The following is a 26,003-nucleotide window of genomic DNA, read 5'->3' on the forward strand; positions in this document are numbered from 1 at the left end:
TTTGCTTCCAAATGGGCTAGCTTCTGATGTCCCCAGCCCTTCCTTTATCTAGTCTGGGACACGAAGTCCCTTTGCAGGTGTCTATTAATGGGACCAGCTGGACCAGGGTGACCTCAAGGCATTTTAAGGTACACCTCTGTTCAGTGCTCTAAGACTCTAGTTGGTTGGTTGTGGCTTAGGTGCTCAGCAAAAGGAAGTATTTTTCACATGATGCTTGCATTTATGGGTAATAACTACGTTTCCAGCTGTATCATCAGCAACTTCCATTAATGTTCCTTGTTGAACAGTAGCTTTTTCATTTTTGTGCTTTGCTAACATTGTAGAATTAAATGGGTTTTTCTGTCTTTTTGATTGTATCCTGATATTCTGTCACCTTTTGATCTCAGTGTCATGCACAGACTGCAAACTCCTTCAGGTGCAGACTGCTGGCTGCCTGAGTGTGTGTATGGGTGCGATTTTTCTTTAGAGGGTCATTACTCTTGGGTCATTACCCCAGATACTGCAGAATTATGAAATAATAATAATAATAAGGGTAATATTCATTTCCACAATACCCTTGTGATATGTAGGGAAAACTGTATTGTTTAAAGTTTGTTGATAGCTCTAGGCCACTGGAAATGGCAACCCTAGAGACAGCAAATGGCCTGAAGTACTGATACATTTCTGACTTTATACAGCAACTTCTGCTTAATCCGATCACTGGTTAATTTAATCCTGTTTCATTTGATTGGATCCCCTGGAACCAAATCATTTGTATTGTGTTTTCTCTGGTATTTCTGATCATTGTCTTTGTTAATTTGATCAGGATTGATTGAACCAGTCATTGAAAATAAATCACGTAATTAATCACATGCAGCATTAGAAAAGCAGATCCTCAGTTAGTCTTGTCAGCTTTTATCTCTTTTCTTCCCCAGTGAATGGAGTTAGGACATCCTTTAGAAGGAAGTTTCTATTTAAAAAGAAGCACATAAATAAATGTATACATCTGTTTATTTAATTGTTTATATTTCCACTCAGAGGATCTCAGAGCTCTGTGACCCTTTCTGAGGCAGGGGTGTTGGGTAGGTGTTGAGTGTAGGGTCTCTCTTAATGATTCAGCTTTCTTGATATGAATGAATTCAGCATGTGATCCACATTTGGATTTGGCACAGAATCACCAATAAATATAAAAATCAAGATAAGGATCTGGGTTTTGTTCTAATAGCAGTCAGTGCACTTGGCTGAAGCCTGGGCCTGGAGCTAATGGTTACTCCACAAATGGAATCTGTGGGTGGGAAAGGAGATTTTGGATTTGAAATAAAGATGATTTTTATTTCTATTTGTTGCAAGGAATGAAAATTATTCTTTTTTTTTTTTTTTTTTTTTTTTTTTTTGGTCCTGCTTTGGCTCTTCTCTCATTCTGGTACTTGTGACCAAAGTTGTCCATTTTGATCAGCACTGTCAGATATGTATAGCTTTGACTTCTAATTGAAGCTTTATTATAGCAAACCAAGGCTCTGTTTGACTCCTAGAGGCAATAGTTGCACAAAGAAGAACTAAAACTCCCTTTACCTTCCCTGAAAACCACAGGAAGTTCATTAGGGGACATGCCACCTCTTAACGGGTATTATCCTCAAAGACCCCACGTTGGTCTCCTGGCAGTTCATTCTGAAGGGTCACAAGGGCACTGTCTGCCCTGCACCCATCCTAGCAGAAATAGTAGCTTCTGCTGGACCATGACCTGCAACAGTGGAGGAGGAGAATTAGGTAGATCAGATCATGACTTGGTGTTACAGGTGAGGTATCCCTACCGAAGGTTATTTAATTTTAGCTCGCCCTTCCCTGCCGGGCTTACAGAACCAACCTGCATTATTTAGGGCTCACGATAATCCTTCTCTTCCGCTCTGTAACCCTGAAGTTTTGTGAGCAAATTGGAGATTATTTTTAGAGGTGGTTTAGTTTCTGTTAGCTTCCTGGGAGCTTAGGGAGTGGGAGTTTGTAAGCTTTCGCTAATGTAAATTTTCCTTAAAAGATACATAACAGAGGATTTTCAAAAGCACAAAGTCTTTGCCCAAACTCCCCACCCTTGCTGGATTTCCTCTCCATATTTAGTCTGATGGTCAAGATTGGACACCTGGAAAAAATTTATCATAACGTAATAAAACTAAAGGAATTTAGTAAAGCCATTTGTTGTTAGGGGAAGTTTAGGTAGAACCTAATCTTATCCATTTATCCTCAGATGATGAAGGACTACTTAGAATTGCAAGTTGCTACGAATACAGTGATATTGGAGGATCACCTGATTCACACCCCAAAAACGAGAGTGAGGTGCCTGGAAAAAATGGGTGGCAAAGTAGTACAGTTTTGGCAGGCCTACTAGTAATGCCAGCCACAGCTATACCATTATCTGTTTTACTTTAAATCGTGTGGCTGTGGACAGCAAAGTATGTCTAATAGCCATTTGCTAGATTTATAGCCTAGTATGTGATGTGTTTGCCATTAATCTTTTAGAAGGATGATGGTTGAGGCAGCCAAAGCATTCATGCTAGTCTACGAATCAGTTCTGCCGAAAGAAAACAGGAGAACTGGGCAGCTTCCTGCTGGTAGCATGGAGATACGGAAACAAAAAGAGCACAAATGCTTTGATGTAAACCTACAAACCAGAAAAAAACGATGGCTGTGCTTCCAGGAAAAAAAATATATATATATATATTAGCACTCTGATGTAAATCAAATGAAATGACCACCCAACTGCCCGAGCTTGCACTGAACTTCTGGTGTTAGTAAAGCTGAGTCTGAACGTACACAGGACTGCATCTTGAGACCTCATATTCTCAAAAAGGACCTGCCAGTCACGTCTGGTCGGAACAGCTTGCTGAATGTTTAGCTTCTTTTAAGAACCAACTGGGAGATTGATGGGTTCGATCTGTTTTTGCACAGACTTGTTTGAGTCTTAAAATGCATTTTCATCTGTCTGCATGGAAAAAAAGATTTTAATAAGAACCATTGAGATATGCGATTTTGGATTAAAAAGAAATATAGGATATTATTTTAGTAGTTTCACCGTGAAATACATTTGAGCTTCTCCCGCATAGCCCAAATTTTTAACAAGACCAGAGCAATTACAGGAATAGGCAGATTGTAGATGTTATCTTGTGTGTAGGAAAAGGGATGGATTATTAAAGTGTATATCCTCTTTGAGAGATGCAGCTCTCTAATCCTGTTTTTCACGTCTTAATTTTAGTGACTGCATAACTTACCTTTGTAAGATGCTTTTAATTGAACATTTGAATAGAATTTGAATAAAGCCTAATATATCTGGGATTCCTCCTCCACTCCCTTAAAATATGATGTGAAATTTATTAGTCTTAATGTACATATCCCAGAGCTAATTGTTTTATCTTGTAAATCAGTTTCTCCTCATCTTTTGTATGGCTTTTACTTTCAGATTTAAAGAATAAATAAATTCTTGATTGGAAAGTCTTTGTTGTATTGCAGCAGAAAGGGGGGGGGGGGGCAGCTTTATAAATGTAAAAGGATTTTTAGTTCTTTTTTAATTATTTACAAATGCTGAGTTAAAGGACAGTGGATTTTGAATTATGCATTAAATTAGCATCTTACTGATGGAAGACTCTCAAAGAAAGTTGAGGTTTTTAAATTGCTATGAGCCAAATTCAGCCACATTTAATAGCTCAATTGATGTTGATGAACTTAAGGCAGTGATAAATTTGGATGTATAGGCTTATTTTTCTTTTTGCTGTGAAAGGTAAGCATGCTGTTTCTACAGTACTGACTGTCCTTTTGTTTGAGAGTCGACTGAGTATACTTTGATCCTTTTTTTAGAAAAAGAATTCTCTGTTCTTCCTTAAAGAAGGCTTCCTGAGACCTGGATCAGATTATGGAAACTAAAGTGAGCACACAAAAGTGCTTGTTAGATAGTGAAATTTATGTGCAAACTAAATGTGCCCTTGATGATAGCCTTATTGATTAAGCCAAGTTAATAAATCAGTAATATCGTGCAGCACTGTTCAACAGTCACAGGCTTATCTTGGTTTTCTTTTTTTTTGTTTTGTTTTCTTTTTTTTTTTTTTTTTTAATGTGCCTGCTGTGTAGGCAGAGAACATGCACTTTCCTGCCAAGGAGTGTGTACTACAATTGAAACACTGAATTCAGAGGGCTTGAATGTAAAATGTCGGCATCTGATACAACAAAAGGGAACTTCATAGAAGTAACGTAATGAAGGGTTTGGAGCCTAAAGTGACGTAGCCTTTATTTTTTTAAGTATTCCTCTTTATTCCTAGTGCTTCAGGCCATGATCCAAAAAAGAAACTTACAGTCCTGTTTAGATAACTAAAAGAAATTCATGGGAAATTTGAGACAAAAACACCACATGGAAGATGACTCCTGACCCTATCAATGGCCAGCATTTGCATGCAAGATAAATGTTTAGTTTTCGAGCAGTCTGCCATTAGGTCATTCTCAAGTAGCTTTGCTAGCACACAAGGGTTACATCCTTTGTACACCCTTGGGATTCTGGTCTGACAAGCACTTATTCCATTATTACCCATGTTTCCTTTTGCCCTCTGACAAAAAGCACTTATGATGAACTGGATTTATCCGCCTCTACCCTAGGATCCCTGCAGGACCTCTGAGAGCCCTCTTGCGTTGCGTAGTGCATGTTCTCTGTAGTACGTGCTGCTGAATTGTTCCTGATGTCGCGCATTTTTTCTCCGTCGTGAGATGCTTTTACATTCGTAGTTTCGCACTGGTTTTGGGGTTGATCTGCATGCCAACCGTGTTAGCAGAGGAGGTTCTGCTCAGGCTAAAGTGGGGCTTCTGTGCTCGAACCCAGTGTCGTGCGCTGATGTCCCTGGTGTCCTGGAGCAGCAAGTGTCGCAGCCGGGACCTCGGTTCGATACCTCAGCTCCGTTCCCTGATGTTCTCGCTGAGAAACGAAGGCAGCTGGGTGAGTACCTGAGCTTATGCCGGTGAAATTTGCCAAGACAGAATTACCAAGTGCCATTTATGAAGCACTTTTTATTATCATTCCATGATCTTGAATTTATTCCTAGCTGATGCTGAATACCTAACTGGAGCATCGGTGGGAGAACGGTGATCGTCCTGGGCAGTGCAGCCACTAGAAAGAAATAGATAGCACCTATGGTCACTTCACAACCTTCTTCTATCCCATTTTTCCCTCCTTTCCCATAACCTCATGCCTCCCCAGACCTGCATGCAGTATTTATAGGGAGCCTTTCAAAGGGTGAGTGAGGCAGTAGACCCATCCCTGGCATTGAGTTATCTTCTATTGCATTACTAGAGCTTGGGTATTTGGCCAACCACCTTATTTAGGAGGGTAGCCAGGGCACAAATGTGAATGAAATGGCAGAGACACTTAGCCCAGGAAAGAAGAGGTTGGTGTTGGGGGGGTGAAGACTCTGGATGTGCCTGTACACCTGTCTTAGCAGCTCACAAGCTGGGTGGCGAGAAGCCCTGTTGCTCACGGAGCTGGGAGCAGGGCGGTTGTGCTGTGCCGGTGCAAGACGTGGACCTGACTGCACTCAGGACTTTCTCCAAGCCTTTGTCATTAATCTGAAGGTTGGGGATGTCTTTAAATCCTCTGAAACAAGGGAATTGATGCAGACAGCACCCCGCTGCTAAGTGATGTGTCTCGCCTGGCGGCTATACCTCACTGCTCCAGAGCCCACACCGGCTGTTCGCTCATCACTGGATGGTGGTTAGGATTGCAATATTGAATGATTCTCCCAACTCAAAAAGAAACTAAGACTTCTTTTGTCTTCTCTGCAGGGTAGCAACATTTTTCCTATGAGTTAACTTTATTATTCTCCTTCTCGCTGCTCCCACATTAGCTTCAGAAAGAGAAAAACAATGCTGTGTCATAGCAGAACTGCCTGGTAATGGGAACTGTAAGGTAGATGAGTTCTTCTCTCCACCCATGAGCAAGTTCTTGAATAAGGTTTTACTGCAGGACAGCTCATTCTGTTTCTCTTGCACACTGGCCTGTCCATATCTCTTAGGTTTTTAATAAATTACAGCACATCCCTCTCGTAAAGCAACAGTTTCCTTTCTGTAGGCCAGCCCAATGGCTGGTGCTAGGGGGATGTTGCTGTCATCACTGCATCTTTAAAAGCTGTGCATCCATCCTTAACAGCTTCTTTGGCCATGGACTAGACTCAGAAGTAAGCTTGGGATCCTGCCCAGTGCAATATGGGAATATACCCCAGTCAAAGAGTGTGGTTCAGGATATAAGTGCATGCCTCATGCACTTAGATAATACTTGTTTCATACAGTATTTAGTAACACGAACTACTAAATTAGACCATAAACGCTTTGGTGCAGAGACCACTGAGCTTTTTAGAGCACCAGACACATTCAGGTTTAAAAACTAACCAGAGTCATTACTTGTTAGAGCAAGGCATAGCTAACAGCTTTAAAAGGAATTCCCTCATTAAATTGAAGTTGCTTTTACCCATGACAGGCCATAAAACCTGAGTCCATGGGAGGGAACGTTTGCCTCTATGCATGCATGTGTCTTAGCCTTTTTACTTTCAATGGGGAGAGAAAATAGAGTGGGTTGCATATTGGATACATTATCTTAGTATTAAGCTGCCATTCCCAATCTCTTTTGGATAATTGGAACAGAGAATCGCTACTTCTCATCCATCACTTTAAATGAAGGCCTTAGTAAAATAATTTTGGTCGCTGGGCACCACAAATAAGATCCCTCTATCCAGATTAGTTCTTTTTTGCTCATGAAACTGTTTGAATAGGTCTTAGCACTCTGAGCCATGGTAGGATATATGTCAGCAGTTTTACAAGCCTTTGGGGAAATCGCTCAGATGTGTTTATAAGGACCTCCCAGGAAGCATTTTGTGTTGTTGAGCCTGGGGAAAATCTAATCAGAATTTTTGTTGTTACATTTCAGTTGTTTGGGGGCTTTTCTTTAAAATTCAGCTAATATACTCCATAATGCTGGTAGCAGGGCAGCAGGTTTTATGTTTCCATTGGCATAAAGGTCTTGCTAAAAGTTTAGGTCTTATTTCATCAAAGGAGACATCTTTTGTAAAGGTTTGGACTGGAAGCCAGACAGCTGTAGCTATTCCTAGTGAACAACTAATATTAACCATGTAAACTCATGCAGAATAAGCTGAATCACTAATCCCCAATCTTCAGCACCAGCTGATTGCTGTGAACTTGCAAACTTTCTTATGGATATTCTGTAAAGCCCCATGAATCTGAACGTTTTTAATGTTTTAATTTAATAAGGTTCAGTGGACCAGCTGTACACCAATTACTGTTGCCTATGGGCCATGGTTTATGACTGTTTAAGCTTAAAAAAAAAAAAAAAAAAAAATCAGCAACCTGGCAACTTGTCTGTGTTAGTCTCATGTAATTTTGAAGTTGTTCCATCTTGCTCCGTTCTGCCTGCACATCTGTACTGGAGTTAATTGCCTTAAAACTGTGAGACTGGTACTGCCAGGGTGTCTGTTTTTTTTGTTATTTAAAAAGCTTGATAAAAGGACTTCCAGTTTTGTTTCATAGAATCCATCTAATCCTAGCTTTGTATTCTTCTTGTACGTCTTTGAGGGATATAACATTGCTGCCTGTGAAAGGTGCCAGTCAGGTTTAAGCCAGAGGTGAGCAGAAGGATGAGTTCTGCATTATAGCAAACAACCCATCAGGAGAGCAGGGCTTTGCACCAAACCCATCCTCCCTTTGAAGTTTACCATCGAGGCTGTGGGGCCACTGTGTGCTGTAAATATGCCTATCAGATAACAAAGTACATACGGTGTATTGGGGCTCCCCAGGCTTTGGGAAATGCCAAAGTGGCCATTGTTCACAGGCAGCTCTCTCCTTTGCACTGCTTTGGATTGATTCAGCTCTGCCTGTAAGGCTTCTCCAGCTCTAGGTGACAATAATCACACTGTCCTTGCCAAATGCAGTGGAACAAAATCCTGCCGGGGACCCTCCTAATGTCCCTTCATACCAAGCTCAACTTCACAAGGATCATGGTAGTAATTAATCACTGCTGAGCTCTGCTGGATTTAACCAAGAGACGTATTGTGAAAGACTTATTATCCATCATAAAACTTTTCAATTATTGCCTGACTTGCAGTCATTTACCTTCCATGCCATAATCTCTCAAGCCGTCAATTATTTTTACAATGGAAGGTGTAGGACATAGTTGGAACAGCACATCATAAGCGTTGCTTTATCTACTGGGTTTGGCTCTAAGCTACTCATCAGCTTTTGTATTTATGTTGACTACAGAAGCCTAAACTGGCTGATTTGTGGAAAATGATAAATACAAAGATGAAATCCTTCTGATGAAGGTTTCAGTGGACTTTTAAAATTTGTGCTCCGATTCAGTTTTCTGTAAGGTTTGTCATTTTTAACCATGGGGTATTTCACTCCATGCAAAATAACATCACACTGATTTAATTCAAGATGTTCTTTTAGACAGTGAAGGATCTTCTGAATTATTTTGAACTGCTATTGTAATGCTTAGTGGCTGATTAGTAACTTTGAGAGGCTAACCTCAGGTAAATTAATTATGTTCTCAAGTGGATAGGAAAAAAATCTGCTTTCATAAGAGCATATAATTCTTATTTACCTTTGTTCTGCCAATTTGTTGCATCGTGGCTGTCTGTGTCTCCCCTTCATTAGTCATCTTGTTGTACAACGTTAATGCTAGATCTCAAGAACTGTTGTCTGGCATATCAGCAGAGAGGGTCTTAACTAGGGAGAGCTATACAGTGGTGAAGAAAATTGGCTTTATGTAGGATGAGACGAAGGAATGAGGTCAAAGTGTGAATTAACAATTTTCCAAAATAAAGCAAAGAAATTTTGCTTTCTTCACCACTTGTACTAGAATTGAGAGAAATGAGCATGACTATAAGAACTTCTAATTGCTGTTTTAGCTGAGCATCAAATGGAAAATTGTTAAGAAACTTTAAACATAAGCAAGTCTAATCTCCAAAACTCTCTTCTATAGAAATGGATTGTTGTTCAATGCTGCAGTTCAAAGTGGCAGGCATGAGGTGAAATATAAGCTTTCACTGAAAATTTGTATTTGTTCTTAATGGTTATTTCAAACAAAAGAGAGAAAGAAATCCTCAAATTTGGATTCAGCGTACTGTATTTGCAACAAAAAAGCACAGACTGAACATTTTAGGGCTGCTACAGAGATGCTGATAATTGATTTAGTAATCTTTGTAGTCTGCCTTGAAGTTCAGGCTATGAAATAGTGCTGCCATTGACTAGCCAGGCTTCACCAGTCCTTTTAGAAACCTTCTTGTCTTTTCATGTAAATAGACATTTGTCAGTATTTTTAAATGTATGCCCAGTAGATTTTTGTAATGCATTTCTTTTTTTTTTTTTTTTTAAATGTGTTTCTTGTTTAATTCAAACAAGCAGCTGACATGAAAGCTAAAGATAAAAGTGTAACATAGTACAATTAGTTCCTGTGAAGTCCGCAGATCACTAATGGAACACATCTCTTCCCCCGGCACGACTGGCATAATACAGGCCATTTTTTGGTCATTTGTGTTGTACATTAAAAGCATCAAATAGAGTGCTGTCATGTGCCTGTGCGCATGGACATAAAGTTCTTCTGTTTGATAATGTTGGAAATCATTTCCCTTTCCAAATATGCAAATCGGTAATTGCTGCAATTGGATCAGAGACATGTAACACTTGTAATGTAACCTTTTATGTATTAAGAAAAATAACACAGAAATGAGATCAGAGACCAGATATGTATATATAAACGAAAGGAATTTAAAGCTGTTTTTCTGTTTCTACCACCATTATTGTCTGAACCGTGTTTCATTAATGTGTGTTGTGATTTCATACCAACTAATCTCTAGCTCTTTCTAATCAAATAAATACAAGTTCAGGAATACAATTTAGGAACAATGTGCTGGGTTTGTGCATTTAAATCCACTGAGCCTCTAAGAAGCAGGATTTGTGAACTTATTTAGTGCAAATGTTTTCTTGGGAAAAAAAAATAGCATTTTGTGGGAGCAGAGTAGAGGTATCTATTGGCAGCAAACCTTTTTTCTCTTTATTGGTGCTGAGAGTATGGAATTCAGATACAGATTTGGTGCTGACTCCACCAGTTTCAAATGTCTCTGGTGCTCTAGTTTTTCGGAAAGCCAGCTTTAAGTTACAAAATAGGAAACTCGATTTTGTAGGACTTAGGAGAGCTGTGTCATATACTCCCTTTCCTACCCATTCTATACAGAACATACAGTTTCTTTTAAAATCATAGCATGTGTGAGGTTCTGTATTATTTAAGGTACAGGAATATTTTTGTCTTATTATAGATTGACACCATTTTAAGTCAGTACAGGGATGTAACAAAGTTACACGAGATATTGCACATCTTGACAATGCCACACAATAATGAGAAGTATTACAAACCTTCTTACAAGGCCCATTCATAGAACAAAGAAGTGCAACACATAGATGCCACATGTGGAGTCTGGCATATGTGGGGCATGATCTGAGTTGTGAAGCCTCCTCTCCTTCCTTGATGATTCATAAAAATGCCCAATTCTCTATATTGCATTTACTGGTTCAAGGTTTTATTTGGGATAAATAATAGGGGACTGGGGGAAAGTGTCTTTGCTAGCTTTTAGGAAGAGAATGGAGGTGGTGGTTTTTTCTTTTTTCTTTCTTCTGCTGAAGAGTGTGTTAAACTGTTAAACAGTTTAGTTACAATCCAAAGTGATACTGCTAATGTACTGGTAAACCACCAACAGCATTATTTCCCCTGTCAAAGACTTTCTACAATGTAAAAGCTATAGGTATTCAGATTGAGCCTTTTCTCAGGACAATTTATAAACAGAAATCATTTCAAAATTGAGATTTATTTTCTTCCCTTCCTGCCCTTTCTTTGCCACTGGATACAATACAATGAATCTTAAAGCTCTTGCTTGTCTGCATGTCTTCACTTTTTGTCTTTACTGACTGTCGTTTTTACTTCAGCTGCAAAAGTTCCAGGTTTGAAAAGTTAAGAATGGAATGAAAAAGGTGGGTGCAGAAGGAAATGTGAATCTAAAATCTGGGTATCATTGTCCTTGGTGCCAATAGAGTGGAAAAAAAGCAATGGAGAGGTTGAAGTAAAGATAGGAAAAAAGAGGAAAAGGATAAATTGTCATGTTTTGAATAAAAAAAAAAAAAAAAAGAAGAAGAAGAACATTAATTTGGACACAATGTGAAAATTCTCATTTCAGGATTCCTTAGAAAAAAAGACATTAAGAATTACATTTCCCCGTGACCATCTGCATTTAACAAAATATATTTTATTAAAATTGAAACATTAAAAGGAAAATATTTCCACTGTGGCTTCTGGCAGCAAAGACAGCAGCACTGCAAAAGCCCTATCCTCCATCAAGGTCTGCACCCAGATCTCCTGATTGCCACAGCCCAGGAAGGATAAATCTCAGGTAGAAAAGGAATGTGTGATAGGAGATGTCGGAGGCATTTGGATGAAGGAGGGAGTGTTGGAGCAGAGCAGAAGAGCTAGGAAAGGTGGTGGTGGGGGCAGAAGGGAGGACAGGAGGAAGCCGCTGAGTGGAGGAGAGCCAGCACCTCCAATGGATTTAAAGAGGTGAGGAATGACAGATGGACTTGGGAAAGGTACGCATGTAGTTGCAGAGGGCAGAAGTGGGTCTGTTAATGAATTTTTTCATGCAGTGATTGAAGTACTAGTAATGGGAAAAGAAAGCCAGTGGTATTGACAGAGATTTCATTGGTGCAACGTGACCCAGGGCATTTATGGAGCCTCTGTACCTCCATCTCGGAGCTAAATTACTTCCCAGATGTAAGGCAAACAAGCGATCGCTCAGACTGGCCTCCTATTCTTTATGGCTTCAATCCTCACTACTCATTCAGCAATGGGCAGCTGGTTCCGTTTTCTTGGTTTAGGGGTTCTGACACCAGTAAAAACAAACAAACAAAAAAAAACTTCTAATCTTCTAGCAATGAAATATACTGCCAAGTCAAATAAATGAGACCTGTTAGAGCACCCTCATTTTCTATAAGCCTTTTCTCCACAAAGGCATGGCTGTTTGGGAAGAACCCCTGGAATTGCTGGTGGGGGCGGGGGGGTTGAAGGAGGCTGGCTGGTTTAGCATTTCAATCCATGTGATAGTTTCTTTATCTACAAATCTTTTTCAGATCACAGACCCCTTGATGATTAGTCAGCCCCAATCCTTCCCCTACTTTACAGTTATTCTAACATCTCTGAAGAACTGCCAACATACCCACTTTAGCGGCCAGTGGCGGTTACACTGCTTTTTTTATTGGCATTCAATTTTAGGGGTTGACAGACAGTAAATACTGAGACTTCTCTTTACTGTTCTACAGTAATTTGTCCTACAGTTGTAAACAAGTCGCTCTTTTCCTGCCTTCTGGTAAACAAAACTCACCATTTTTGGAAGAGACTGAGCAAACACAAGATTGTCCCATTTTAGATAAGCTGTGACTGTCTGAATGGATATTACCATGCATGTTTGTTTATTTATTTATTTTCAAGGCAAAAGAAACAACTTATTTCTGAAAATACTTGGTTTTGTGTTTGTTTTTTTTTTAATGGTGGCTCTATTAAATTTCCAGAAATATATATATTTTTAAATATTGTATTTTCCATACAGATATGCCATGCAAGCCTAGAGGAAAATGATATTTAAAGATATCCTCTTGGAATGTAACAAACAAACAAGCAAGCTACTAGTTATGAGAAATGGTGTTTATTCCAAATTAATCTTAACACTTTTATTTTGTATTTTCTCTCTCTCTGGTAGGCACCTTGCATTTCCAAGACTGAAAATCAGCCTCAAGGACTTGCAACCAGCGTTAGGTGGGGACAGACACCCATCAATCAGTCTACACCCTGGGACACTGATGAGCCACCCTCTAAACAGATGAGGGAGAATGAAAACCCAGGTATGTTTTTAATCTTATTTGTAATTCAACAAGGGAAAGTCATTCAAAGCAAATTCAATGCGCTGTCCCCATTTACCTCTGTAAATTAGACTTCATTGTGAGCCCTTTCTGTATTCTTTAGCAGGGTTTTTCTCTCATTGTAAAGACCCCTCAAGTTTCTTCTGTACTGGGGCTAATATAAATGTATTAAGATGCCTGCAAGTTCATTAAAGTGTTTTTTTTTTTCCTTCCTTCTTTGCCTTCACTAGAGTAAAAGGCACTCTGTAATACTTTAAGACCTCTTTTATGTCCAGAACTACCTGAAATGATTTCCAGCTTCCAGACACATATCATACATTGTGCTACTATGCCAGACACCTAATTACAATCTCTTTGTAGTGGCTGGAGCACCATTATTATACACACAGAGTGTTTGTCAGAGAGCCATGAAAGCACGGTGGGGAAAGAGGTTAATTTTCTTGGAAGCGTGTGCTTAAGCTGCGTAAAGCGCAAAACACATAAAACCGTAAACATGCTGCATGTCACCTGATGAGTATTTTAACAATTGCACTCACATCGCTGTAGCAATTTTATGCACTTATTGGGTTGGAAGAGTTCCAGATCCCGAGCCACTTTCGACACTGTGAAGGATAAGAGCGTGGCTCAGTGGTGCTTCGGGCAGACACAGGAGCGTGACGGGCAGGCTTGGGGTGGTTTTGTTCTGGTCCCCCCCCCGGTGCCGAGCCCACCGCCATTGCCAGCCTTCCTTCATGCCGCAGGTGCAGCTCCCTGGGTCACCACGGTGGCGGCCGGCAGCCAGCCCGCCCTCATCACCCACTCCTACGGGATGACGCAGCCGCCCACCTTCAGCCCAGCCGCCAACGTCCAGGCCCCTGTCATCGGCGTCACGCCTTCCCTCCCTCCGCACGTCACCCCCCAGCTCCCGCTGATGCCGGCTCACTACCAGCTCCAGCCGCAGCCCTCCCAGCCCCTCAGCAACATGGTGGTCAACCTCCAGAGCCAGCCCTTGTACACCAACAGCCAGCCCCTCAGCATGTCCTCCATGAGCGGCGTGGGCCCAGTGGCCCACCCGGGCCCCGGGGCGGTGGGCAATGGCCACCTGGCTTGTCCCATGCTGCCGCCGCCGCCGCCAGCCCTGCCCTCGGCCGCTCTGCCCAGCAGCGCGCCCACTACCAACGGGCAGGCGGCCGCCCCGCTGCCCCCCAACACGGCGGGGGGCCCGGACAACACCAACAGGGTGCAGATGCTGCGGACAATCGGCGTGGGGAAGTACGAGTTCACGGACCCCTGGCACCCCAAAGGTAAGGCGGGCCGGCTCGGTCCCGCGGGGCGCGCGGGCACGGACGGCGGCAGGGCTGAGGAATGGTGGCCGCCCAGGGCTCCCCACCGCACTCCTTGGGCCCACCCGCCCGGCTCCAGCATCTGTCTCTGGGCTTTTCTGTAATGCATAGCTGTGATGAATTAATGATGATGAAAAGTAGCGCTTTAGAAGGAGGGGGGACGAACTTCAGGTAGCTTTTATAGGGAAAAAGAGCTTTCAGGGCCTATCAAATAAGCTGGTATAGAGACACATTAGGCAGCCATCATCCCATGCCTCCTATTAAACTGTATGTTTACAGTTTAATGTATGCTTATGTATGTATAGCTTATGTATACAGCAGGCCACTTTCCTTTTGGCCCCAGTTGTGCATTAGTCACGACACTAAACTTTTTCAGCTGTTGCCTTCTCCCCCACTTCAGAGCCCAAACCAAACGCAAGCAACCCTATTGACTGAAGCTGAACAACCCAAAATGTTCAGCGTTAGGGTAGAACTCTTCATTACCAGCTTCACTGGGCTCAAATGCCACAAAACACCATGAATTGTCAGGAGCATTACTGAAAGGTTGACCTTTTCTGATAAGTAGTTTCTAAATGAGCCACGTTGTCGGGTCGTGGTGAAGTGTTATTTCCGAGTGTCTTACCCTAGACACTTTAAAAATACCTGCTGTCTGTGCACTTAGTTTCTAATTTCATTTGTGTAGTTTTCCCTGCTCCCTTAAAAATCATGACTGTGCCACTTGTGAAGGTAAAGTAAAATGCAACTTACAAAAAATATAAATGCAGACCTATCAGCAAAATCAATTAAATTGATTTAAAAAAAATACACCCCAAAGGCTTCATTAAGTCTGTGATATTTTATGTATACATTTGTATTCAGACACAATCCATGTGTAAATTATTTACTTGCCACAAGCTATTAAGTTCTGTTGTGTGGCTCTGTATTAAAGACAAGGAATCTCTATTAAAAATGATTAGTCCAATAACTCTTCCTGCTCATTACATAAATTGTACTTTGGTATGTGCAAATCTTTACCAAATGTCTATCTAAAAGGAGTTAAGACAAAAGCTCAGAGTACTTTTCTAAAGCAAACTATATGAACTGCTTTTAAATTCTCAACTTTGAACCCTGAATATTACTAGAACACCTGCAGGATGGTGATCTGCTGGATTTTTCTTCTCTTTAAGATCTAGATGGGCTTTAAGTAATATGAGCCCAGGCAGGTAGCCAAAAATTTACCAACAGTTGCTTTTTTAAGAGTTTTGTTAATTATTTCCCTTTGAAAGAAATGAAAATGCTCAAAAGCAATTTGTCAAGTCAGGTTTATAAGTTACAAAACCTGGGTTTTGTCGAAGGAAAAAGGGCAGAGATTCACACTCTAACCCTGGTAGACTGAGCTGCTGGATGTCTCTTCTCTCCATGGAAGCTATTCGTCTTCTAAAGGCGTCATCTCCACTTTTCTTAGCCACCTATCCCAATTTACTGCACTGGATACTTGGATACATGATCAAATTAACACAATTTAAAGGATTACTTGGTGTCATTGGAGACGTGCGAATATACAATACAAGGAAAAACACATAAGCCTAAACCACTTTCACTGTGGTAATTTGATCACATATCTGAGCCCTAGTGACGCTAACCTAGTGAGACAAATGAGCATGTCAGTGACTGCACACTCGAGGTGAGGAATACTCTTAAATGCCTTGCATACTTCGGGCCAGTAACATCAGCTGTTACGTACTCTTCCTCCATCAATTAACCTTCAGCGTATCTCTGGCTAGCAGCTGAACCAAACTTCAAGTCAGAGTCTAAGTAAGAAGATCGTAAAATATTTAATCAGTCTTTTAATATTTGATTTGCAACATCTTAATCAGCATTCTTGCTTAAACTGTGGTAAACCCTAGTCCAGTCTGATTGTCCGCGTGCCACTGAGCACTCGGGAAATGGAGCTTCTCTTGACAGTGTGAGAGGCAGCAGTCAGCCCACAAGGTGTTTGTTAAGGTGAGGGAGAGAGTTAACAAATATGCTGGGCATGCCAGACCTAGCTCTGGTCTGGTGTTTGGAAACCTTTGTACCTAGGAGAGGCTTATAAGGAGAATATTGAAACGAGCCGTATTTCTAATCCATGACAACTGCTGACATACTAACCAGACTTTACCTCATAAATTGCAAGCTAGACAGCTGTTTTCCCAGGGATTTGCTAGCTTCTCTATTTATGACCACCAGCTTTTGAGTTATTCCTGGTCCTGTAGCAGTTAAAAACAAACATAAGATAATGAGCGTGCATATACAAATGTCTCATAAGCGGGACTTATAATGAAAAAGTCATCTCCTCCTAAGTCTTAAAAGCTTGTAATTCTAAAGCTATAATTCCTCTAGTCAGAGCTAATGTCAGAGAAGATACAAGTTGGACTTTGTTGCTTTTTAAACAACCTTCAAAGGAGAGGGAAAGAATCAGGACAGAGCAGACAACTAGGTGTCTAACCAGACCTTAAAACCTTGCTAGGATAAGATTCTTAATATAAACATCACGAATTTCATTGTGATTCAGTTTTCAAATTTTTTTTGGTTGTTTTAATTTTTGCCCTTTGGGATTTCAGCCTCTAAAGCCCAACTGATTTCACAGTCTTACATGATAGACAGCTTTCTCTCTGGGAAGAAATGGAGGCTATAAGAAAGTGCTGAGCTGTTCAAATATACAAGTTCAAACTAGTTCTCTGCTAGTTTCATTTAAATATATTCTCTTTCTTTCTTGAGGAATCTTGGCCACTATTATAATAGGAGCCACTGCTAATGGCCCTAAGATCTATCTCATTATCCTGAGATACTCAGTATTATTATTTGACTTGACAATCCAGTCTTGTACAGGTTTGAATAATTACCTGACTATCCCTTAAGTGAAAGAGCAGTACTTGCTAGTTAATATGATAGGATTTCTTATATTTTTAGACTTTATTAGGGACCTGGTTTGAAACATCATGCTTTATTTCCCATACTTATTTTTCATTTGGTTTTGTATATGTTGGGGCTGTATTACACTGTGTGCATTCAGAGCGAGGTTTCTTACTTGGCTGCCTCTAAATGAAAGTAAACAAATACATTGCCAAAAGTTAAAGGCACAGCTAGTATGCTGTTTCATTTGCAATAGGTCAAGAGATCTCGTTTACATGGCTGAAAGAGTCAAGTCATTTCTGTGGCTTTGCAAATAATTTATTTTTGTAACAAGAAACATGGTATAAAACAGATATGCCATTCTCTTTACTGTGTCACAGCTAATTCTCACCTAATTCCATTGAAACTACTCACAAGATTTTTTTGCGTGGGTTACAGAATCTTCTTGGTCTGGATGGGTGATATTCTACAATAGGATTCTTTATTGCTTCTATAATATGTTAAACATGAACATTAAGTTTAGCTGCATGATCCATTTACTTAGTGAATTTATAAAACAGCTACATTACGAGAGACATAAATAATGTTTCAAAGTAATTATTGCTTTTAGCAATGTGTGATGTACTGTGGAGCTGCCTTATAAAATGCATGGGATCTTTTACCATACACAATCAACACCAGTTTTGAGAAGTCTCTGGTTTAGACTGTAATGGCCCTTTTGAAGATATTCCCTTGTGAAGATTTTCAGTGAACATCCATTGAAGTTCCCATAGCCAAATTTTTATGTGGTTTCTTTAGAAAATATTGAGCGGCGAAGAATATTCAAACATGATTTCAGTATCTTCAGGCTACATGATGTGCCAGCAAAAGTTGCACTTGCCCAAGGTGCCTGCAGAGGAAAGAGGGTGAGAAACTGTCCCTTCAGTTTCTAACACACCGTGCTAGTACCCCACGTCATGGCGCAGTAATAGAGGGCAACGTCTACATGCCTGCCAGTCCATCTGAGCCAAGATGGAGAAAAGTTAATGCGTGATAAAGGACTAAAATTGAGTGGTACTCTTGACGGAATAACTGATTATCTGAGATGTAGTCCTTGACTATTTTATAGGGCAGTAGGGTTCTTTATATCCAAGATTTGTAGGAAATCCAAAATTGGACCCCTGGTTGATAGCCCTGCTGTGTGTAAGACACAAATGGTTCGGCTTCAACTCTGAGATCTGTCATATGCCTGGAAAGAGACTTTCTTCATAAATTCAATCTACCTTGATGCATGGGTGCAAAATCAGAAAATGAGAAAAAATATTTTTATTGCAGTACTTTCTCCTGCAGTGTAAAACTAGTCATGGATATTTTAATTTATGGATGTTCATGGATAACATTGATGTTTGTTTCCATAGTATTATTTCTTCTTTAGTTTTTTTGGTTTGCAGTCCTTAACTAGTGGGAAACAAAATCAGATGCTAATTAGTGTTCATACTGTAATGACTGTAGAAACATAACAGTATCAGAAATAAAATCTGAATGTTAGTCCTTGTAACACTAATTTCTTAACACTTCATTTTCAAGCATCACCAAATACCATAAACTAAACAGTAGCAAAACTACAAACAAATACTGTTACATCATCACTTATTGATTGCACCTTTCACACTTGACTTTATTGCATTGGAATTCTCATTAGACTTCAGACAATATTTACTTTCCTTAATCATGAATAGTAACAAGGCAGACAACAACATTTCTTCAATAACCATCAACTTTTTTTCACAAAAGGTTGAATTTTCAAAGGGACTTCAGCTTGACCTGCAATTCAGTGAGCGTACGTAGTTTTGCACATTAATGCAAGAGGAGGGCAGGGAAATTCAAAGTTCAAACTAGCATTTTGAATCCTAATGACATTTACTAAAGGATATGGTGTGATAAAGGCTTTAGAAAGTTTGTTTTCAGTTCTCAGCCTTGCACCAGAATACATGGCCTATGTAACCTTAGGAAAATCTCCTCTATCTTTGTATCTATACATATAGAGAAACAAACAGATTACACACCTAAATTTGTATATTAAATATTACCATATGTCTGTGTGCAAGTATATAGATATAGATATATGTATATAGTTGCAGGCAAGGAAGCCTACAATAGAAATGTGCATTTTGTGTCTTATTTCTTGTAGGATAGTTAGGTCAGCATGGAGGTCTATCAGCATAGTATGTGCTTCTTACTGCATTTTCCTTAAGATAGTCTTCATTTTATGGGGCAGCCTGAATAGTGTCGAGATACAAACAACTAGTGATCATTTGTAGGCTCACCTTGCTAATGACATGTAATTGTTCACAGAATCACAGAATGATAGAACAGTTGAGGTGGAAGGGACCTCTGGGTCCATCTGGTCCAGCCCCTGCTCCAGCAGGGCCACCCAGAGCAGGGTGCCCAGGACCATGTCCAGGTGACTTGTGAAGGTCTCCAAGGAGAAGACTCCACAACCTCTCTGGGCTCCACCACCCACACAGCACAGAATCACTTCCTGGTGTTTAGCAGGAATCTCCTGTGTTTGAATTTGTGCCCCTTGCCCCTTGTCCTGGCACTGGAGAGCTTGGTTCTGTCCTCACTGCACCCTCCCTTCAGCTATTTATATACATTTTTAAGATCTCCTCCGAGCCTTCTCTTCTCTAGGCTGCAGTCCCAGCTTCCTCAGCCTCTCCTCATAAAAGAGATGTTTCAGGCCCTTCATCATCTTCATGGCTCTTCATTGGACTCCCTCCAGTATGTCCAGGTATTTCACATTGGAGAACTTAGAACTGGACACGGTTTCACCAGCGTCCACTGGTGGTTTCACCAGTGTTAAGTAGAAGAGATGGATCGCTTCCCTCGACCTGATGGCCTCGAATACTTGGCCTAAGGCAGCCCACACTACAGTTAGCCTTCTTTGTTACAAGGGCACATTGCTGGCTCATGTTTTAGCATGTTCACCTGCAGTAATAAAATAAGGAAACTGTGTGAACAGGTCCTCTAATTTAAAATGTTTTTCAATATTAATTACAGTTTTCTGCCATCAGAAATGGAGTAGCAAAATTGATGAGGCTATCTGAGTCATCATCTGAGTGAGACTGAAATACATTCCACCTTTTTGTGTTCCAGACGGAGTATTTTCAGTAATTCCTGCCCTGTCTTTTAATGCCACTATTGGTCAGGTCATGACAGACAATGATTTAGTGCACTGAAGAGTCAAAGAGGATTTGTAATAGTCCTAGAACATTACCTCGCTAAACGTACAGCATAAAGAAGGTCATTGAATTCTCCTTTGATTGACAGTTCTCAGTGTGTGAGTGACTTGAGATTTCCAAGTTTCAACTGGAGCAGGAGCCTCTTACCACTACCAATATGTGATAAGGGTTATTGTAAAAAAAAAAAAAAAAAAGTACAGGGATGCTAAAATGCATTAAAAACTGAAACTACTCTTAAAACTCATCTGCTCCATGGTGCTTATATTGATACCTGTTTTTTTTTTAATAAATGCTAGGTTGGCAACTTTAGTTCATCTGTTCTTGAAAGTACAGAGCTAGAGAATTTTGATTTTATTCTCTTAAATGATTTTGTGTCATCACTTGCAGGTGCCTTTAGGTAATTAGACAATAATACATTTGAAGATGTCTTGAAACATTGCATACACTTTCTTCCCACTCTAAGACATGCTTTGCTTAGAACGTGGCTTCTTAACATGACAGTGTCCACTAAATGCATTCAAAGTAGGTCTGAGAGGAGGCAGGGCTGAGTTCTGTTGAATTACTGTTTTGTCTCCACACAACACTATACTCACAAAGTACAAATTTTCTCAGGGACCAGTTGATACCCAAAATCTAGGCTGCCTTTTGGCACAGAATAAGTGAGCAGCAAAGTTTTTGAATGTAAACAGGTAATGAACCAATGCAATGTATGGTATAATTAAAGCAATCTCCTTCTCTCTCATTTTCTAGGCTGGCTACCTGTTCATCCATCCATCCAAATCCTGTTCCAAAAACCACTCGCAGAGAGCTGGAACTGCATTTGGATGTTCTGAAAGTTGCTCACTCAACTGCCTTCCAAAACACTTGTGGTGTCCCTGTTCTCCCTTCAGAACCTCTTATGTTTATTTTCTGATTTCTCTGGTCTTGTCTTGCTTTGATCCTCTGTCTTGTTCATCTCCTGACATATATTTGGATGCAACTTTTGTCTCTCCTTTCAAATATTATTTTCCTTTCACATAGTCCTCATGTTCCTGGAGCCACCTCAGAACCATATTTCCACAAGTTTGGCTTTTGAATTTCTCACTAAGATTTCCTCCTCACACTGGATACTTCTACTTCTTTTGCTGTCATTGATTTAAAAACAGAGTCAAGTTACATCTGCTGCAGAAAATCAACAGAGATTGGGGCTCTTTTGGTTTCCCTACAAGAAAGTAGAAATGCATTTTTTTTTATAATTGGCAGTCTTCACTGGAGCAGTTGATGAACTCTGAATGAAGAAGAATAATTTCGCTTGTTGCATTCCACATAAGAATCATCCTATCCCATATTGGGTTAAAAAAAAAAAAAAAGTCTAAGCAGATTTGCAAAATACAAACATTTCCAAATAGCAACTTTTCTTACCCTGCTGTGCCTTGAGATTGCAGATGATAAGTTCTGCTATCCCACGGTGAAGCTGGGTTTGAGCTGCAGTCAATAATAGTAACAACATGGGACTTGCATAACACCTTGCATCTTCAAAGTGCTTTATAAACATAAATCAAAAAAAAAAAAAAAAAAATGTTTATCTTTAAATAACTGATCATACTTTGTAAGACAAAAGACACAAGGACTTCTGCTGAATTAAAAGGAGGAATAACTGTCAGGAAATTAGGTTTGGCGTAACATCCCACCAGTCTGCTTGTTTCAGATGTCTTCTATGTTTACATGATGCAAACTATGAGGAAAGGAAGGATTTGTATTTTGTAAATTAGAAAGCACTTGTATCAATGATTTCTTTTCCTTGTTTTGTTTTGTTTCCTTAAGTACAAAGTTATTCAGGCCGCAACTTGAATAGCTCATATAAGAAAATTCTTCCCAGCAATAGACATACATATTTCTGGATGTTGTATTTCTGTGCTTTGTCACAGATCCGTTACTGAGTTCTTTCCACACAGTAGGATGTTCAAGCTTCTTGTATTTGGTCTGTTTTCTGTTCTGTGTATATTCAGGTTTCTAGCCATACTAAGTGAGGATAACAAGGTATTTGTATATCACTCCATGTTAATATTTACAAATCATGACATCAGATTCCCAGACAAGTTATTCTGGAAAATATCACCAGGTGAAATCAGTACTAAGAAGGAGGTACATAGGCTTGCAGGAATGATTACACATAGAGAAAACCTCCATGATTCAGAAGGGCAAGTAAGGGTGACAAAGTTTTGTCAGAATCTGTTCAGAAAATTACAGCATGTAATGTTGTACAGGATTGCTACTGCACTAGAAAAATACTTGGACTGCTGAAAAAATCAGGAGGTTCAAGAAAAGGGTTTGATCAGGAGTATAGACAGCAGTATATATATGTGTGTATGTATCAACACATAAATATATATATGTATACCTATGTGTACACAATTAAGTCTGATGCATTTGGCTAGACAAGGTACAAGGTATCTAATCATGTTTCCACAGTATGACTGTTACACTTTCCAAGGAGCTGAAATGGAGTTTGGAGGGTTTGCCTGAAGACTGCAAAGATCTGCTCGGTGGCATTGCAACATCAAAAAACAAGAATGTAGGATTGAAGAGAACATTACGTTTTTTTTGTGAGTCCTCTGATGTTTCAGAGGAAAACAAAGTATGTTTTGTCCATCAGTCACTAAAGTATTTGGGTGAAGATGAGGAAGATGATATGAAAAACACAAAACTGGCTAAAACTGAAGATCCTTAAGAGGATCATGGGCTGACACTCGTGCTCAGTCTGGCTGATTTATAGGGGGATCCAAATCCAACATCAAGCCCCGCTCCTCTGTGTGACCTTTTCCTCGTGAGTGAAAACATAAATGTTCCTTTCATCCCCAAGCTGTGGATGCTCTTTAAAACAAGGAGCATTTTGCACAAAACACTACCATCCTGTGGAAAACAGATGGAGGAGCAGTGCCAGTAGCCTCCTATTGCCTGTAACCTAGGAAATAGGAAATTCTGCTCTTTTCCTGCATGCTGTGCAGACTTTGTTACAGATGTGAATTTTCTAGATGGCTGAATTTGCTGGGGTTTAGATGTTTTTCTGCTAGATATACTCCTGTCATGGCCAAACTGTGCTGTTTTATGAGCAGTGCACTTCTTTGAGGGTTTTTTATACTTCTGTAGGGTGGTTAGAGCCCTGATTTGGAAGCCACATTGAGCATCCAAATAGAAAAACACTTTGCAGAAGCATTTCAGAGCTTCAGCTAGATGGATGGCAGGTACCTCCAGCATGAATCTGTCAAGTGATTTCAGTTTCAAGCGCATGCAGATATTTAACGCTGAAGATAAGAAATATTTAGAATACTCTTTCGTTTGCATAAATGTAGCTCACATTCCTTCAGCTCCAGAATAACACTTTTCTGCATGCATTTTAATTGCTAGAATGGTAAAAGCAAATTTGACATGCTGCCCAAGGATTAGTTATTCAAGGACAGCTGCTACTCATGTCCAGAAATGGAGTACGTTACAAGAGCAACCTGATAAAATCTTACACCAGCAAGATTTTCTTCTGTGAGAACTTAAATCAGCTCCACAGCTCTTCCCTGGAAGTGCCACTTATGCCTTTGGATAAGACATTACTGTTTTACTTTTTTTCCCTCTCTCAGAACTGCCATATAGGCAAATCATGTGCAGTGGAAGCAAGTGAATTTAGGTGTTATCAGTCAGAGATGCTTTAATTCACTTGCAGTGTGATAAAGCAATGCTGAGAACATCACTTGGCTTTAAGGGTAAATTAAATCAAGAATTTTATCAAACCCAGGAAGTGATTTTAGCATATATTTTTGTCCAGATTCTTGGATGTTGCAGTGACAGATTCAGTACTTCAGTAAGATTTGGTATTTCTTGAGACTGATTAAAAAAAAAAAAAAAAAAAAAAAAAACTGGAGAAGGGCTGGAAATCTAGAAAATTGTTTCAGCACAGTAAAGTCATTAGTTATTATTTATGCACCAAAGATCTATATAACTGTCTAGAAATAGTGTCTAAACCTATTAAGAAGGCACATCCTAAATACCAAAATATGTTCTAATAGACAGTTGAGAATAGGAGCCTATTTGCAAAGTGCATTTATTAAACGAGTTGGTGACATGGGCTGGTTCCTACCACTTTGAACCTGCTGAAAGCAATATTGGCTTTTTAAGATAGCTTCACGCTGCAGTGGGAGGTAGCCATCCCTAGAGCAGAGTTGGGACCACACTGTGTGTTTGTGGCAGAAAAAGGGGTAGCCATATTGCATCCAAATGAAAGAAGAGAGGGTGCTTTAAGGATGTAAATTATAATTACGCAGTCTGGATCTAGATTATAATTACATAGTGTGGAACTACGCCAAGACACTGAAATTAATATTTTAAGTTTGGAGGGAAGAAAAATGAGATAGCGTTTGGCTGGGTTTGTAGCTGTCTGTCAGCCATGAACTCACAACCAAGAGAGTTCAAGGAACCTACCTCCCGAGATGCAGAGACATTTACTTAAAATCTTAAATGCACAGTGGAATATGTTAAAAAGATCACTGTAATAAGGAAAAGACATGATGACATTGTTGAATGTTACTATGTGGTTAGTAAATGAGAAAGAAGGATTATTTATATTAAAAACTGAAGTATTACTTTAAAGAACCCCAGCTGGTAGTCAAGTCTTTTAGGTAAGATTTCTTCCCTAACTTTCCTAAATTTAGGAAGTAGGCATGTTATCCAGTCACATAAACATGGGCAGTTAGGGCCATGTTTATCCTAGGCCTGCAGTACGTCTTATCTGGTCTCCTGGTACTGGCAGGGCACAACTTTTCCATAGGTGCTGGCTGCTTTTAGGTGTCTCGGCTATCCCAGAGCATCAGGCAGTGTTAGTAACCAGCATGCCAGTTGCTGAACCCAGTTGAAACTGGCTGCCCACCTGAATCACTCTTGGCTCCGTTGGCTGCACTGATCAGATTTCCACAGATGTTGTAGGAGTTCAGACACCTAAATGACTTGATTGCACTTGAGTTTAAACATCTTATCATAACCTGATCCCATCCTAAGTTTCAGAAGAAGGGTCAAGAGTCTCAGAAGATGGACACCTTAGGGTTAACACTTACTTCACTGTCAGAAGTACAGTATCACAAAGTACAACCCCTGTATTTTACAGCTGATGTATTAAGTGGACATTCTGATATTACAGGTTTAAAAGTTATCTAGCATTAATATAATATTTACCTCTTACTAACACTAAACCTTGTTTATCTAGGAGAGGTAAGCAAACAATCTAGTCCCCATTTGTGATCAAGTTGGCTTTTCTCATCTGCCCTTGGACGGCTACTTCTGTATGTCATGCATCCAATGTTTTACCTGTCATTATTTTCATTGGCATAACTAAAGCTAAGTTGGGCATATATTACCAACAGTTTTGACTTGGTTTATTAAAGTGTTATTTATACTCTTATCTCACATAATTTCTCATACTATCTTGCACTGTTTAATGGCCTACTGAGAGGTTTAAGAGGCAAGAAGCTATAAGATTCCTCATTCAGGAGACATCACTTGCAGTAATGCAATGTCCCGCCGGATACTTGAGCTTTGTAGTTTTGCAGTGACTCAGAAAAAAAGTGCCATGTATACTGCTTCCACCAGCTCT

General features: G+C 39.9%; 1 protein-coding gene across 13 annotated transcripts in view; it reads left to right on the top strand.

Moving 5' to 3' along the window:
- KLHL29 (kelch like family member 29) overlaps positions 1-26,003 on the top strand; it is a 390,896-nt gene that overhangs the window by 239,032 nt on the left and 125,861 nt on the right. For 11 of the 13 annotated variants that reach the window (XM_035321012.1, XM_035321021.1, XM_035321009.1 and 8 more), the window contains 3 exons: positions 4,832-4,945; positions 12,813-12,954; positions 13,713-14,255. In XM_035321012.1, the coding sequence (XP_035176903.1) occupies positions 4,832-4,945; positions 12,813-12,954; positions 13,713-14,255 (799 nt within the window). Of the gene's footprint in view, positions 1-3,822; positions 3,890-4,831; positions 4,946-12,812; positions 12,955-13,712; positions 14,256-26,003 lie in introns of all 13 variants that reach the window. The other 2 variants (XM_035321020.1, XM_035321016.1) reach the window with 2 other exon arrangements.

Source organism: Oxyura jamaicensis, chromosome 3, assembly GCF_011077185.1.
Source record: "Oxyura jamaicensis isolate SHBP4307 breed ruddy duck chromosome 3, BPBGC_Ojam_1.0, whole genome shotgun sequence".
Taxonomy (NCBI): domain Eukaryota; kingdom Metazoa; phylum Chordata; class Aves; order Anseriformes; family Anatidae; genus Oxyura; species Oxyura jamaicensis.